General features: G+C 44.8%; 1 protein-coding gene across 1 annotated transcript in view; it reads right to left on the reverse strand.

Annotated features, from left to right (window-relative positions):
- PDILT (protein disulfide isomerase like, testis expressed) overlaps positions 1–17,872 on the reverse strand; it is a 44,982-nt gene that overhangs the window by 11,996 nt on the left and 15,114 nt on the right. Inside the window, exons 3-7 of the mRNA XM_023225059.1 lie at positions 12,005–12,211; positions 4,610–4,743; positions 3,350–3,487; positions 1,540–1,650; positions 1,330–1,455 (exon numbers count right to left, since the gene is read on the reverse strand). Coding sequence (XP_023080827.1) covers positions 1,330–1,455; positions 1,540–1,650; positions 3,350–3,487; positions 4,610–4,743; positions 12,005–12,211 — 716 coding nt within the window. The remainder of the gene's footprint in view (positions 1–1,329; positions 1,456–1,539; positions 1,651–3,349; positions 3,488–4,609; positions 4,744–12,004; positions 12,212–17,872) is intronic.

Below are 17,872 nucleotides of genomic sequence, written 5' to 3' on the forward strand. Positions count from 1 at the left end.
TATTAAAACCATCCTTGTGTACTTTCAACAAATATTTGCTACCTTCTGTTGGCACTGGAGCACAGAGGTGAGCAAGATAAGAGGTGCAATCTGTTGAAACAGTATCCATTCAACTGTTCATCGTTGGCTGTGAAATGGATCACAATCCATAAACGGCATTTGGGAAACTCACTAGAGTGACTGCAATTTAGAACTTCGTCTTCTGATGTAAGCCAAAGTAAACACCAGGAAGATTAAAGAGTTAAAAAGAATGGTATAATGGCTAAGCATTGACTACTAGAAAATCGGAGAAATAGAGAAAAAGCAATCAGGTTGCAATCGATTTAACTATATCCAAAAACTTGGAGTAAAATTGGAAAAAAAAAAAAAAAAGCCCCCAAGAAATATATTTAACAAGATGAATTATTTCTGTGATTCGAACCATCTTTTTTGAAAATAATGTGGTGGGATGTAGCATGAACATTACATATGTTATACCCTAGTGGCTTTCTTTATTTTAGGTTGTAAAGTTCTCAATTGTTTTATTTAATTTCAGATTAATTTGTTTTTCAAAAGAGAAAAAAAAAAAACCCTGCCGTGATTCTACTTCCTGTAAAGATGAAGAGAAAAATTAATCAAACAGTTTCCATAGTTCAGGTACTGCTAACTACCTTAAATACAGGAATAGCTTAGGGGAAACATTTGTTTCTAATGGTGATGATGACGATAATAAAAAGCACCATTGATTGTAAAGCTCATTGCTTTACATATATATTTTCTAATTCTTACTACAACTGTCCATTTCATACATGAGGAGACCTCAATATGGGGTTAAGAAACTCACCTGAGTGTAGTTTGCCAGAGAAAGAGAATTTGAACCTGGGTCTGCACAATGTTAAAGCCCAGAATCTTAGCAATTACTTGCCAGAGAATCTGAAAGCCCCACCTTCAGGCTTTCATGTTCCCTGACCTCAGACAGCAGTGGTCTTTCCTCACCCCACTTCCCGGCCAAATGATAACACTCTTAGTGTATGCAGTCCAGTTAGTGACCCATCAAAAAAGCAGGCAGACCTTCATGTTCTCAGAGTAGACTTATTACAAAGACGAGCGAAGGAGTGTAGATTTGGCCTGAAGAGACACTGGGCAGGAAGAATGGGGGAGGCATATTTAAAATTAAATAGTAAATGATATGAGGCGTTGACATGCAAATCAGAAAACTGGCAGGCAATTGCACGTGCCAATCTTTCCTGATTCAATTTATAATAAGCAGGGCAGGCAAACGCCCTCAGGGTCTGTAGGTCTTGAATCCTCATCCTGGAGTCCCAAAGAGCAATGGCGCACTCTACAAACCTTGTTTTGGAATTCCTTTGACGCCAGCTTATAATGCTGAATTATGATTCCAAATGACTCCGAGCTTTTGGAGACGAAGAGCAGCATGTGACTCATGATGTACAACTCGTAAATCAGATCCTTATTCTGAAATGACCGGGAAAATACGTCATCCCAAGCACACTCAGTGGCCCCAGTTCCCCTTCCCCTGGGGACGCTTCACTCACTGACCTCAGCGTTGTATTCGATCACAAAATCTGTAAGGTGCTGTTTTATGACACGATTGAGTTCCTGTTTGTTGGTACTGTCATTAATAAGTTCTTGGCGGTTCACGATTTTTCCCTTGGACCAAAGGAGAAACACATTGGAAGACAGCAGCTTTCATGATATAGCCATTTAATAAATATAAATAGCACCATTTTCTCCTTGGATGAAAGGAAAGCACTGAGGGATGGTGTCAGGTGTAGTCTGTAATGTAGGTAGTGAATAACTAGGAAGGGCTGCCCAGATTAGTCTGTGGGTGGAATCTGGGCAGGTGACAGTCATGAAAATCTCAGATCTATGGCAGGCCACAAGGAGTGTAATTGACTTAATGGCCCCAGCCATTGTCATGCTCTGTAATCCATCAAATATTAAAATATCTGTGCCAGGGCTGAGCAATTTCTCACATACTATTCCAACTAATGACTGACGGCTCATTCCTATTAAGACAAGCCCGGTCCCAGGAGATTCAGGACTTCACTGACAGGTGTTAAATCAAGCTTAGCCTAAAGCTGCCTCCTTACATGTTTTAAGTTTGGCCTAAACGTTTCTCTATACATAGTGAACTATAACCTAAACGGAGGTGTAAATAGACCATCATAGCCTACACTTGTGCCAATCACTGAGTTTTGGCCAATCAAAGGTGGCCAACTGTTCAATCATTGTTAAACTAAGGCAAACACTGAGCTGTAACCAATCCTGCCTGCTGTTTCTGAACCTCACTTCTGTTTTTTGTACATCACTTTGCTTTTTCTGTCCACAAATCTTCTTCCACCATGTGGCTTTGCTGGAGTCTGTCTGAGCCTACTCTGGCTTGGGAGGATGCCTGATTCATGAATTGTTCTTTGTTCAATTAAGCTCTTCAATTTAACTTGTCTAAAGTTTTTCTTTTATCATTATTATTCTTTTTATTTCTTGTTTTTCTTTTTGAGACAGGGTCTCATTCTGTTGCCCAGGCTGGAGTGCAGTGGTTTAATCAGCTCACTGCAGCCTCAACCTCCCAGATTCAATCAATCCTCCTGCCTCAGCCTGCTGAGGAGCTAGGACTATAAGCACTTGCCACCATGCCTGAATAACTTTTTTTTTTTGGAAAGATGTAGTCTCACTGTACCACCCAGGCTGGTTTCGAACCCTGGGCATAGGCTTCCTCCCTCATTTTATACTCTTGATCTAGGATGGTATCAATAAAGATAGAAATTAATGATTAAAGAGATATTTTGGTTATAAAGTCAGTAGGGTTGTGGTGATGGATTGCCTATGAGAGGTGAAGGAGAGGGAAGTGTTAGAATGTTGGCTGGGTTTTCTGACTTGTTTAACTGGATGGGAGAAGTGGTTGCATCACTCCTTGAGCAAGAGAAAACACTGGAAGAGGACCTGGAGAGGAGATTACGACTTTGGGCTTAGCCATGTTGAGACATCTGGTCGTACACAAAGGTCTGCAGATTAGAGAAATGTCACTGGAGATGGATATTTATAAGATATGTGCGTGTAGCATCGATGGTAACTGCCGATGAAGGGTAGAAGGGGAAGCATGGAGTAGAAGAAAAGAGGGTGTAGGATTGAGCCTTGATGAACTGCATTTACTGGTTAAATAAAGAGAAGAAGCTTAAATGGCTAAAAAGGCTGGAGTCACACTGGGAGACTGTAACTTCACAGAAGTCAACTAGTCCAATGCCACTGAGCTCACAAGTGGCAGAACCAGAATTTGTACCCAAAGCTCATACGATTCCACTACTTTGAACTGGATATCCCCTCACCAGCAATAGGATCAAAATCCTACCTTTTTGAACACCAGGACGCTGTCAAGGGTGACGTGGAAACGCCCAATGACATTGCCAATCGTTATGACTCCAAAGGTGAGCTCTGGAAAGTCTTTGATCACATCATAGAACAACTCTGCTACTTCTTCCTCTAAATCCTGTTTGGGAAAGGATGTTTGGAAAGGCTTCGATAGAAATCAAGGTGCCTGGCTTATATAAGGGAAAGACAGCAGTGGTGGCTGATTCGTCTCTTCACTTTTTCAAGTACTGGGGTTTGGCTTGGTCACCCAAATCCTCTTTCGTGAGTATTTCATACTCAAAACGCTTCTCTGGCTATGACTAAAGCCAAGCTAGGCAAACCCTCAGAGATCAACGAAGAGAATTGATCAATGTGACCTTTTCCAATCGCTAGAGTAAAGGCTGTTCTAGCCCAATGATTGAGACTTTTAACATTTATTCCGTAGTTACTTTCAGAAGAGACAATTGATTTTATCACATGTTATACAAAATGTGAACTTCATATCAAGAATTTCAGCTTTCATTCTTTAGCTTGAAAGAAAATTAAGGCCAAACACCTCTCAAAGAAGTGGCAAGGTGTGAGGGAGAGAGGCAGATATTCTCTCTGTGTTAAATATAATGCCCAGGTTCTGCCTTCTACTAGGAGAAGGAGAGGAGTCACCAGTTTATAGCAAATGAATCAAGACACATGAGAAACTCATTCTCCAATAGCAAGAACAATTTGTAAGTTATTTATAAATATGAAAAAAATCTATATGTAAGGCTATTATGAGACATTTCATGATTATATCTAAGTTACTTATGTTCTTCCCCAAACATCTCCTCCTACTGCACCTCTAAGGGTTGGCGTATTTTCGAATGAGTGCATGTTTATCCTGTGCTATTGATTTTAATATATGAGAATGCTTGGAAAGAGGTTAGGGAGAGAAACTGGCCTGGCCCAAGCACAGCTGGTGGCCTTCAGACTCATAGAGAACAATGGCTCTGAAACCAGAAACTAAGATATCCTTTTATTAAGTGATGTTCTAAATGGACCCCTAAGAAGATTAGCCATACTGTTAAAACCCATTAAATACAGATGCCATTCTTCTCTCTTTTCTCTCCATTCCTGTTCATTTGAACCCTTGGAGCTTCCCCTGAAAACCAGCTCATTTGATGGAGAAAATTGGGCAACCAAAACAGAAGAGTCTCATCACTCATCCGCTCCCAGACACCGCACTTTCACCAGTTGAAGGCCTCCTCCCACCTCTTGGCCCCAGTACCTGGAAGAAGCCAACGATGACCAAGGGCCTGGATATCACAAACTCTGCCACCTGCTCGCTGCTGTTGAACAAAAATGCTTTCTGGCTAATTTGTCGTCTCAACCAAACGACTAAGGCAGTAGATTCAACCACTCCTGGAGAAAGACACAGTCAAATGGATACCAGAGAAGTTTCCTCTTGAACCAAAGCAAAAAGCTGGTCTTTCTCCAGTTTAATGCATAGAAGCTTCTTGTCTCAGGCTCCCATCCCTTGAAGGCCAAGGTTAGTTCCTCCATTCCCCTCTTCACCAAGCTCCAAGCATGGACATTAACAATAGCAGCTAAATGTTATGAGCACTCACCGAGCCCAGACACTGTGCTGAATGTTTTGCATGTATTAAATCTTCACAATCATCTACGAAATGGATACTTTTACTCTCCCCATTTTGCAGATGAGGAAACCAAGGTTCAACTGCCAACAGGCACCCAACTAGCAAACCTGAAGATCAAATTTAGGAGGAGGCATTTCCAGACTTCTTTTCCTATGCACTCTCCAAGGTGACAGGAAGATTGATTTATTTTTTAAAATCTCGATAAAATATAACTGGAAAGACCACCTAGCTCTGTAACCTTGGGAAAATCCTATTATCCTTCTGTGTCCCCCATTCCTCAGCTGAGATTCAAATGCCCTCTAAGGTCATCCACTCCTGACTTCCATTTCTCAGCTATCGCATGGGTGGTGTCAAGCACACAAAAGTCTTAGCTTCTGAAATTAAGACACATCTATCATATCTGGAAAGATGAATTGGTGAGCCAGAAGGTACAGAAGGCTACACACAGGTGAACATGTGTTTTTCTAGGATTATCAGTTTCACATGATGGAAAGTAATGTAAAATATTATATATTTGTATCTGCTATAGAACATTAAAAGTGAACATTTTAAATGAGTTTATGAGCTAAGCATGGTGGCCCATGCCTATTTTCTAGCACTTCGGGAGACCAACGCAGGAAAGTCACTTGAGGCCAGGAGTTTGGGGCCAGTCTGGGTAACACAGTCAGACATTCAGCTCTACAAAAAAAAAAAAAAAAAAAAAAAATTAGCCAGGCATTGTGGCATGTGCCTGCAGTCCCAGCTATTTGGGAGGCTGAGGTAGAAGGATTGCTTGAGCCCAGGAGTTCAAGGCTGCAGTGAGCTATAATCAGCCTGGGACACAGAGTGAGACCTTGTCTCTAAAATAAATAAATAAATTTATGAGATAAAGCAACATTCATTGTGAGTAGCTTTGAACTACATCCACAGACTGTTATTCATTTACTCACTATTTATTTCTTCCCTCATTTATTTACTTGGCAAATATGTATCGAGTGCTTACTATTAAGTGCTGTACTCAGCCCTGGAGATATAAGGTTTAACAGAAATAAACACATTACCACCTTTCACAGCTCTCATTCTGTTGATGAAGACAACAATCAAATAAATACACAAACAAGGGCATCATTATACCCAAAGGAAATAATTGAAATCAAAATTCTGCCGGTCTGTAGCAAAGATGCCTGATGTAGACTGTGAAGTCAAGGAGGACTTCCTGGAGGAAATTGCGGATGAGCTGTAAACTAAAGAATGCACTGGGCCAGACAGAGTGGCTCACGCCTGTAATCTCAGCACTTTAAGAGGCCAAGGCAGGCAGATCACAAGATCAGGAGATCGAGACCATCCTGGCTAACATGGTGAAATTCTGCCTCTACTAAAAATACAAAAAATTAACCGGGCATGGTGGCACACACCTATAATCCCAGCTACTCAGGAGGCTGAGGCGGGAGAATCGCTTGAACCCAGGAGATGGAGACTGCAGTGAGCTGAGATCGTACCACTGCCCTCTAGCCTGGACGACAGAGCAAGACTCTGTCTCAAAAAAAAAAAAAAAAAAAAAAAAGAGGAAAGAAAAGAAAAGAATGCACTGGAGTTAACTAGGAGGCATTAAGGAGAGGGAAAGTCTTCTAGGAGAAGCAAGCGGCCTATACAAAGTCCTGTAGCAGGACAAATTGCTGCCTGAGGCTTGATGAATGCACCCTGAGCTACTAAATCAACTGCAAAGGCTCTACCTTCGGTATATTTGCTTTATTTCATGAGAACATGAAGCCTTTTCAAAAACTTAAAAAGTAAATTTACATGCAGAAAGGTGCATAAATGATAATGTATAGTTAGATGGATTTTTACAAAATGAACACACCTGTGTAACTACAACCCAAATCAAGAACTAGAACATCATCAGATCCTCAGCAGTCCCTGTTGTGCTCACTCCCAGATTCTACTCCCCCCACATCCAAGAGTAACCACCACCCTAACTTCCTCCTCCTCTCTTCTTCTTCTCCTCCTCCTCCTCTTCCTCCTCCTCCTTCTCCTTCTCCTTCTTCCTCTCCCTCTCCTTCTCCTTCTTCTTCTTTTTATTTTACTTTAAGTTCTGGGATATATGTGCAGAACACGCAGGTTTATTATATAGGTATACACGTGCCATGGTGCTTTGCTGCACCTATCAACCTGTCACCTAGGCTTTAAGCCCCGCATGCATTAGGTGTCTGTCCTAATGCTCTCCCTTCCCCCGCCCTCCACCCCGACAGACCCCAATGTGTGATGTTCCCCTCCCTGTGTCCATGTGTTCTCATTGTTCAACTCCCGTTTATGAGTGAAAATAGGCGGTGTTTGGTTTTCTGTTCCTGTGCTAATTTGGTGAGGATGATGAATTCCAGCTTCATCCATGTCCCTGCAAAGGACATGATCTCATTCCTTTTTATGGCTGTATAGTATTCTATCACTGCCCTAACTTCTAACAGCATACATTAGTCTGCCCTGTTCCTGAACTTCATATAAATGTTCTTGGCTCTGGTTTCATTATGTTGGTGAGTTTCAGCCACAGTTTTTCATGTACTTGAAGATTCATTTCCCCTGCTGTGAATATTTCACAACTTATTTGTCCATTCTCTGCTGATGGGCATTAAGTTGTTCTCATTTTAGGGCCTTTTTTTTTTTTTTTTTTTTGGAGAAAATTAACCCTTCTGTCACCCAGGCTAGAATGCGTGGCTCAATCTTGGCTCACTGCACCTTTGCCTCCCAAGTTCCAGTGATTCTCCTGGCTCAGCCTCCCAAGTAGGTGGGACTACAGGCGTGTGCCACCATGCCCGGCTAATTTTTTAGTATTGGTAGAGACAGGGTTTCACCATGTTGGCCAGGCTGGTCTTGAACTCCAGGCGATCTTCCCGCCTCAGCCTCCCAAAGGGCTGGCATTACAGGCTTGAGCCACCACGCCCAGCCCACACCTAGCTAATTTTTAAGCACTTTTTAGTAGAGACAAGGTTTTGTCTGTGCTGGGATTACAGGCGTGACCCACAGCACCCAGCCGAGCTGCTCCATTTTCTTCATGGAGTTTATCGCTTCTTGAAATGATGATGATGATTTTTTGCTAGCTTGTTCAGTGTGAGCTCCCAGTAAGCTCCTATAATGCTTGGCACATCGTAGGTGCTTAAGGAATCTTTCTAGAATGAATGAAGGGGCTGAATGAATCATTAGGGAAGCTGGTTTGAGGAAACTTGATCTTGGGCCACCTTCTTGGGGATGTGTGAGCTCCATTTGCCCCTCTGGCCCCTGTGGAACCAAAGTAGCTATGAACTCTGCAAACTGTTGATTCCTTTGTGCCTGCAGATCAGGCACTGCCCTTGTTGGGGACCTCCTTTGGTACTTGGCTCTGTGCCAGAGGACACGGTGACAACTGAAGTGTGAATGCAATGTCAATGATTGACTAGGGCCGATGCTGGGCTGCATATTTCCAGGCACAAGTTGTGGCTGCATCATTAATAGATGCCCAGAGGCAACCCGAGTCTCCCTCCTTCCAAGGTGGCGGTCATCAATCCTTGGAGATTAGATGAGAACGGGACTGGGGCTTTGACCTCACAAGGACTAAATCCCACCTGCGTCCTAAGAGGGGTTTTTATCAAAGTCGCATTGCAGAAGATGCGTAAAGCACTGTCTCCTCTCAGGTCAGAGGAGCCCTGGCGAGTAGGCAGAACTGGCATTACTCATCCTGTTTAGAAAATGAGAAATTGGGCCGGGTGCGGTGACTCACACCTGTAATCCCAGCACTTTGGGAGGCCAAGGCAGGTGGATCACGAAGTCAAGAGATTGAGACCATTCTGGCCAACATGGTGAAACCCCATCTCTACTAAAAATACTAAAAATTAGCTGGGAGTGGTGGCACATGCCTGTAGTCCCAGCTACTCGGGAGGCTAACGCAGGAGAATCGCTTGAACCCGGGAGGCGGAGGTTGCAGTGAGCTGAGATCGCACCACTGCACTCCAGCCTGGCAAAAGAGCAAGACTCCATCTCAAAAAAAAAAAAAAAAAAAAAAAAAAGAGAAAAGAAAAAGAAAAAAAGAGAAATTGGAAGCCTGGTTGTAAAAGGCTCGTTGAAGCTCCCATGGCTACTGCTCACCCTAAAATCGAGGCATCCTCAGTCCTTGTCCCAGCTTCGTCCTGGCATTCCCCTTCCCCTTTCCCTGGCTGGAAGTAATATTGAGGAAGTAAGCCTAGCAGAAATATGGGTAGGTACTTTACCCTATGCCTTCCTGCAGCGGGTGCTTCCAATTTCATTGTATTCAAACTCAAAAACTATTACTATTATTTTAAAATTTAGAGACAGGATCTCACTCTGTCACCCAGGCTGAAGTACAATGGTGCAATTATGGCTCACTGCAGCCACAAATTCCTGGGTTCAAGCAATTCTCCCACTTCAGCCTCCCGAGTAGCTGAGAATACAGGTATCTGCCACCACACCTGGCTAAGTTTTAAGGTTTTTGTAGAGACAGGTCTTGTTGTGTTGACCAGGCTGGTCTCAAACTTTTGGGCGCAAGTGATCTTCCCACCTAAGCCTCCCAGACTGTTGAAATTACAGGTGTGAGCCACTGCACTTGGCTCAAAAACTATTTGTTAAGAGCTTAATTGTTCCAGGCATTGGACTAGAATCAGAAAACTAATAGTCCGATAATAATAACGAACGCATCTGCCACTTGCTTAGAGTATAGTGCAATGTAAAGCAGATTTCAACATACTACAGCCTGTAGTCCAAATCAGGCCTGCTGTTTGAATGTATAAATAAAACTTTATTGGAACACAGTCATTCCCATTTGTTAACACATGGCTGCCTTCACACTACATCAGCAGATCTGAGTAGTTACAACAGAGACTGCCTGGCCTGTAGGACCTGAAATATTAATGATCTGGGCCTTTGCGGAAAACTTTTACTGACTCCACCACTACTCCCTGGGAAGCTTTGAAGAAGTTATTCTACCTTTCTGTGCCTCAGTTTCTCCATCTGTAAAAGCACCTCTTATATTGGGGTGTTATGACATAGGAGAAGGGTCTAGAACAATGCCTGGAACGCAGTATATCCTACAGGTATGTGTCAGGCCCTGTGCCTTGCAAACATCGTTTTATCTTCCCAACAATGTAGAGGGATAGATCTTTTCACCATCCCCATTTAACAGATGAAAAAAACTGAGATTCGACAAGAGGCAGTGATTGTTTCTTAAGTCTGCAGTAAGGATTTGGATGCAGAGGGGAGTGCTGTCAATTCTGGCAGTCTCTTTAGAGGACTCAGGAGTGCAAGTGAGATCAGCCACTGCCCTTGTGATGCTCTCTGTAGAGAACAGTAGCAGATGTAATTCTTTGAGGCTAGGGCCTTGACGGGGAAAACACAGATGTTGTGAGGCCACAGAGGTGGAGCAGGCACTCTGGCCTGGGCAGTCAGGGGACACTTCCTAGAGGGGGTGATGATGAAGCTTCCTGTATGGCAGAAGAGGTCCCAGGCACTGGTTTCCCTGATGAAGGGGGCTCAGAGGTCAAATGCCTTGGGGACTTTCTCTGCTAGTTTCACCCACAGTCTGGAAGTTGCCATATTGTTACTTTGTCGCCTCTAAGTGGAGTCAGGTCTCTCCTGCCCTTCAGGAAGGAAGGTCATCGCAGCACCTGGGCCACTCCATTAGCAGTCATGCGCTCCGATGACCTAGGGCCTCTCATTTCTTCATAGCTCTCCCCAGAGCAAACACATCACAAAGGGCTCCTTGCTGGTGTCAGTGAGTCCCCCTTACTGAGGGTCATCCCCTGGTATCCATAGGAAACGGCACCCTCTGTTGCTTCCCTCCCCACGTCTTCTCTCGCCCTCCCTCCCCACGTCTTCTCTCGCCCACACAGCCACCACCCCCCCCCCCCACAAGCCTGCTGGGAGCTGCAACCCTGCCCTTAGGTGACTGCTCTGAGGTTCTCTTGAGGTGCCGTCCTCTGGGTCTATCCTGTGTCTTTTGTGCCCTCTTGTGTCCGTTCTGAGAACTGCAAAGCATCCTGCAGCCCCCGGATGTGTGTTTCTTGCAAATAACACTGAATCTGGCTTATTGGAAGCTGGCTATACACCAGATCCAGTGGAAGGCAGTTTCTGTTACTCAAGACTCAATAATTTAACACATATAATGGGAACATTCTACTGGCACAGCTGTTACAGGCGCTTCTGTGCTCATCAGTTTTGTTGCTTCCATCCTTCCATCCATTTATCCATCCTGCATCCGTGAATGCCTTCATACATGTAACTTTCTAAAAGTTGGGACTACCATATGTGCCATACTAGTACCTTATTCTCTATACATCCTCAACATCAACATAGGTCTTGGCACATGGTTGCTTTTCAATAAATGGATATTGAATAAATGAATGAATGAGTTAATCAATGAATGAAAAATATGATGATAGAACTTAAAGTGTTTGGTAGACATTGCATCCCAAACCTGTCTTGTTCCATCATCTCCCAATTTCCCTTTTGGCTAACTAGTGCTTCCCTAGTCCTAGGACTCTGTCAAAGTCATTCTAAAGTCGAAGATTGGGAGTGGGAAGTGAAGTTAGAACTTAATCTCTGGTGTCTGGTTTCTAAGCCATGCACCCCACCCTCCCACCTCTTGGTGTTTCTAGGGCCCATCAGCTGAGCTGCAAGCTGTAGTAGAAGCAGCTACATATTCACTGAACCCGTTTTCTTTCTAAAGACAGAACTGAACTGTATTTCTCAGCCTTTCTTGCAGTTGGTTCGGGCCATGTAGCAGAATTCTGATCAATGGGGTGTGAATAGAAGTGATACTTCCCACTGTTCATGGCCAGGGCCATGAGCAGTACTCATGGTGACCTTCTACCCCTTACCCAAGCTGCTGTTTGGATACGGAGGAAAGAGCAGGTGGCTCTAAGACCCTAGAGAAGGGCAGAGTCACAAGCTGGAGGAGCCTGGGTCCCTGAGAGGCTGCATGGAGCATAGCCTCCCACCTTTACCCTATGGCTGTTAAGTGGACTTTCCATGAGCATGAAACAAATGTGACATACAAGCACCATTACCTTTGCAGCTGATGGGCTCCGACCTGTTGCCCTCAAAAAACAGCTTCAACTGCGGGGCCTTGGTAATCCCAAACTCCTGCTGAAGCTCTTTCTCTATGGTAATGTCCACTTTGCCAAAGCCGATCCCATTCTTGCCTTTGCCCATGATCTCCATAGCTTTGCCCAGCTCTTCCGCCAAGTTCCTGGATTGCTTTGAGGATGAGTTGTCTGAAAGAGAATGAAAACAAAATTTGAGAGAGCCTTTCCTCGCTCCCCGTCTCCAACGGTGGATTATTTGTTGGACCTGCTTAGCTCCCGGAACCTTTCTTGTGCTCAGCTGCTAATGGCTGAATTTTCATAAATGTGACAGGATGTGAGACACAATGGTTCATGAAATTGGACAACCTGGGAGATGTCTATCAAGGTTCTTTTGATTCAGTAGCATTGGAAACAATACAACTGTGGTCAACTTTACTCAATCTCTCTGAGCTCCAATTTTCTCTTGTGTAAAGTGGGGGAAAATAATAGTAGTTACTTCAAGGAATTGTCAGAGTTAAATGAGGTTTATATCACAATCGGCTATAATTGCTTATTGTTTTCTAAGAGATTTATGTGCCTTAAGCCATTTTCTCTTCTCTATAACTCTGTGGGGTAGGTATTATTATTGTATCAATTTTATACCTGAGGAAACTGAGGCACAACAAATGACTTACTTGCCCAAGGCCCTATGACAGTGGAGGTATGGCCAGGATAAGAGCCCACTCCGTCTGGCTGTAGAGTTCTTCTTTTCTAACCTCCACTACGCACGTAAACACTTGGCATAATGCCTGGCACAAGTTAAGTACATGATGCATTCTTACTACTGCTTCCATTATTATGGTAAAATTTCTGTGGTCAAAGCAGGACCCAAGCAATGATTACACAAAAGCATGCAGAGTGGTAAAATGGACATTGGAGACTCAGATTCGGGGAGGCTGAGTGCAGGGTGAGGGTTAAAAAAAAAAAAAAAAAAACCCTGCCTATTGGGTAGAATGAACATGACTCAGGTGATGGGTGCACTAAAATCTCAGACCTCACCACTATACAATTCATCCGTGTAACCAAAAGCCACTTGTACCCCCAAAGCTATTGAAATAAACAAAAACAAACCACTCAATAGCATAGACACGATGATCACATTTATGGAATTTTTAAGAAGTGTATGCAGAGAGCAGAAGAAGTCTAGAGGGAAATTTTCCAAACTATTAAAATTTTTTGTTTTTAAAAAATTCTGTGGTCAGAAATTATGGTGAGACAGAGTTCATGAGAGCTTATGAACGCCATCTGGTGGAACTTCCTGGAGCTAACAGGCCAACTTGGGCCTCGGCAGTTGCCCAGCATGTAATTGGACAGGGGACTTTCCTAGGTAAGGAAGGCCAGGTGTGGGAAGGGCAGGGAGAGGGGAGGTTATGGTGTTCCACTGAGCCCACCCTCTTGCATGGGGGAAATCGAAGAGACCTGAAACTCTCCATTAAGCGATCTGATCTGGACGCCTTGGCCCCTCACGTCGCTGGACAGTGGGGAGGGAGTGGGGAAGCCCTCTTTTGGAAGCAGTATCAGGGAGCTGGCACGTGACCTTGGCAGTGGAAGAGGCTTTTCTGGCTAAACGGAGGGGACTAAAAGGCGCCCAAGTTTGCCTTTCTTCCTCCTGATAACATTGTGAGGCTGCAGGTCCCTCGCTACCCCACGACTGAGGAAGGGGGCTGAGCCAGGGCAGCGGGTCATTGATTGCCTTTCAAGCCGAAACATTTTATCTTTTTCACTGCCCCCCACCCCCTCCGTCCATCTGGAGCACTTGGAGAAAGTGCAAATCACCTCTGCTGCGGAGGGCAAGTTCCAAGTCCAACAGAGAGGTGTTTTGTAAAGCGCAGTTCAGAAAGCAGGGCCGCGGGACAGCTGGCGCAGGCCCAGTTGCTGGTCAGCACGCCTGGGACCGGAAAGTGAATGATCGCTTTCATTAAACTCCCGGTCAATGGACGGGAAGTGGGGACTTTGAGCCTCCCTCCTGGATCGATGCCCCTCCACTGCCTGCTTTGTCACCGCCATCGCCTTTGATACTCCCCATCCATCATCACCAGCATGCACTGGCCAATTGCTGGCTGCTCGGGTCCCTGAGGCTCTCCCCGGCTTCCTCCTGGATGTGGCCATGCTGGGCTCAGGATTGCTGATTGACATAGAATCCGAATCTGAGTTTCTAAGGGCGGAAGCTCAGGGCAAGAGAAACACTTGGAATGATTGTCCAGATGGTAGAGCAAATTTCAGAGGTTCCACACACAACCCAGTGCCCCTGGGTGTCTGAAACGTAAGTGACAGAAAGAGATTGTGGCAACTGGAATGCTGGATTCTGAGAGCTAGATTGATGGGGCCTATGATAACAGTAATGGAGAGTCATTCATTCATTTTATGCATTCATTCATTTCTTCATTCATACAATGAATCTTTTAGGATATGCCATGTGCCAGGCACTGTCCTGGGGATTGGGGATGTAACAGTGAACTGATAAAAACCCCTGCTGTCACTGGAAAAGGCAGAAAATAAGCAAAATAACAAAGTAAAATATGTGCTGAGTTAGATAATATGTGCTTTGGAAAAGAACAGGAGAATTGGAGGTTGGCAGTATTAGGGAAATTGCAAATTTAAGTAGGAGGCTAAAGATGGCTCACTGAGAAGCAATGTTTTAATAAAGATGGAAAGAAATGAGAGAGTAAGCCATGTAGACATCTAGCAGGAGATGGTAATTCCTGGTAAAGGGTCAGTGTATGCAAAGGCCCTGAGGTGGGGCATGTGTGACATGTTCAAGGTATGACAAGAAGTCCACTGGGTCTGGAGCAGAGTGAGCTGGGGCCAGGGGACAGGTGATATAGGGTCTTGCAGGCCACTGAATAGACTGACTCTTCCCAGAATATGGAATGGTACCAGAGGGTTTGGAGCAGAGGTGGATGTGATCTGAGTTACTTTTCTTTTTTTTAAACAGATCTCGTTCTGTGGCCCAGGCTGGAGTGCAGTGGCACCATCTTGGCTTACTGCAACCTCCACCTCCCAGGTTCAAGCAATTCTCCTACCTGGGTCTCCTGAGCAGCTGGCACAGGCACGCGCCACTAGGCCCTGCTAATTTTTTTATTTTAGTAGAGACAGGGTTTTACCATGCTGGCCAGGCTGGTCTCAAACTCCTGACCTCAGGTGGTGATCTGAGCTACTTTTTTTTTTTTTTTTGAGATGGAGTCTCGCTCTGTCACCCAGGCTGGAGTGCAGTGGCCGGATCTCAGCTCACGGCAAGCCCCGCCTCCCGGGTTTACGCCATTCTCCTGCCTCAGCCTCCCGAGTAGCTAGGACTACAGGCGCCTGCCACCTCGCCCGGCTCGTTTTTTGTATTTTTTAGTAGAGACGGGGTTTCACTGTGTTAGCCAGGATGGTCTCGATCTCCTGACCTCGTGATCCGCCCGTCTCGGCCTCCCAAAGTGCTGGGATTACAGGCTTGAGCCACCGCGCCCGGCCCTGAGCTACTTTTTAACTGGATTTCTCTGAATATTATATGGAGATTAGACAAAAGGGGGAAAAGAATGGATGCAGGTAGACCAGTCAGAGGCTACTACAGTAATCCAGGCAAGAGATGGTGATGGCTTTGGGCCAGGAGAGTGGTAATGGAGGGACTGAGAAGTGATTCCATTCTAGAGAGATTTGAGAGGAGGAGTTTGGATATGGAACACGGTGAAAGAGCAGAGTCCAGGGTGACTCTGAGGTTTTGATCTGAGTGACTTAGGATTATGTAGGATCTTTTCCTATGGAAAGATGATAATGATGATGTCACTATCATCACCATAATGATGATGATATGGATGGCGATGTTGATAATGAGAATAGTAATAATAATAACACGCATTGATCCTTTACTATGCTAAATACTTTGCTTAGTGTTCCATGCATTATCCTGGTTAATCTTCAGAACAACCCTGTGAGTTATCTATGATTACAAGCAGGAATATCACCGATAAGGAAATGGAAGCTCAGAGGTCTTACAGCTAGTATGCGGTTAGGCTGAGAGTCAACTTGAAGGCTGACTAGCTCCAAAGTTCATGCTCTAAATGACCAAATTAGCCAGCTGGTCTGAAAAATCTTTCTTTTTCTTGGAGCAGGTTGATAGGGGCACATTTTTCATTTCTTCCGTTCCAGGTGGTTCCCATCAGAGCTGAGACAACCTACAGAGCCAACGCCACTCTTTAAAATTTAGAGTCTGATTTTCTGGCTTCTTTCTTTAAAAATTTTGCAAATTGGGCCAGGCGTGGTGACTCCACGCCTGTAATCCCAGCACTTTGGGAGGCTGAGGCGGGCAGACCACCTGAGATCGGGAGTTCGAGACCAACCTGACCAATATGGAGAAACCCCGTCTCTACTAAAAATACAAAATTAGCCTGGTGTGGTGGCACATGCCTGTAATCCCAGCTACTTGGGAGGCTGAGGCAGGAGAATCGCTTGAACCCGGGAGACAGAGGTTGCGGTGAGCTGAGATTGCGCCATTGTACTCCAGCCTGGGCAACAAGAGCGAAACTCCATCTCAAAAAAAAAAAAAAAAAAAAAAAAAATTGCAAATTGGTTTTCCTTCTGGGTTCTGGAACCTTGAATTCCAAGTTTGTAGGTGTGAAATGAATGCATACACCCCTCAGGTCTCAGCATCTACATTCTGCCCTGGTCAACTGGAAATGCCAGTTTGGCCGGGTGTGGAGACAATTCACATGTATATTGGCACTTAGGCTGAGCAGTGCCCAGTGGGCTGTAGATGGACAGAGACCCCTTTGCTGTGAGGCCAAGAGCGCCCATGGGCCCAACTTCTCTCAGGCCCTGAGCTCTCAGGTCCTAGCTCATTGTCTGCCATATACTAGATGCTCAATTAACATAAATTCGTTAGGCTATCTTTTTTTTTTTTTTTTTTTGAGACGGAGTCTCGCTCTGTCGCCCAGGCTGGAGTGCGGTGGCCGGATCTCAGCTCACTGCAAACTCTGCCTCCCAGGTTTACGCCATTCTCCTGCCTCAGCCTCCCGAGTAGCTGGGACTACAGGCGCCCGCCACCTCGCCCGGCTAGTTTTTTGTATTTTTTAGTAGAGACGGGGTTTCACCGTGTTAGCCAGGACGTTAGGCTATCTTATCAGAGGCAGTTATGGTGGTTTACAGTGCTTGTAGCCCAGGAAAGTTGTTTTAATTTTTTTAAGTCTCTGTGACTCAGTTTCCTCTTTCATAAAGTGGGATTATTAATAGATCCTACATCTTAGAGTGATCCTACAAACTGAGACAAGGTGTGCAAAACTTTGGTACAAATAAACATTAGCTATTTTGATGACATAGGAGGAGACTCTTTGGTATTGCTCTGACCAGATTCTCTCTGGGAAGGGAGGGTCCCATGGCGAAGTCAGGAACCCCAAAGATCTTCTGGCTACTGATGAAAGGGAACAACAGTGACCATCACCAAACCATCCAATGCAAGTTCCAGGTCTATTATGGGACTCTCACGTGGGTTTCAGGGTAAGCACATGAGACTCAGGGCCATGTTAGAATAGGCAGTGGCTCCCTGACTCTCTGCTTGGTGTGTAGATGTGCTAATGGCTAATGGACCTAGAATTAACGTTTGCCTGGTCTTTAGTAGAAAACCCCAGGTTCCCTTCTCTGAGCAGTGAATGTGAGTCAGAGGAGGGGCTGATAGGTGATGAGGAGGTGATGAGCATGCGAACTGGAGTTTGATGCCAGCACAAGGAACTTAAGTCTGCCTTTCTTTAGACCAGTCGTTCTCAATGGGGGACATTTTGCAAGGTCTGGAGGCATTTTGGTTGTCACAACTGGAAAAAGAGATGCTACTGGCAT

Source organism: Piliocolobus tephrosceles, chromosome 17, assembly GCF_002776525.5.
Source record: "Piliocolobus tephrosceles isolate RC106 chromosome 17, ASM277652v3, whole genome shotgun sequence".
Lineage (NCBI taxonomy): Eukaryota > Metazoa > Chordata > Mammalia > Primates > Cercopithecidae > Piliocolobus > Piliocolobus tephrosceles.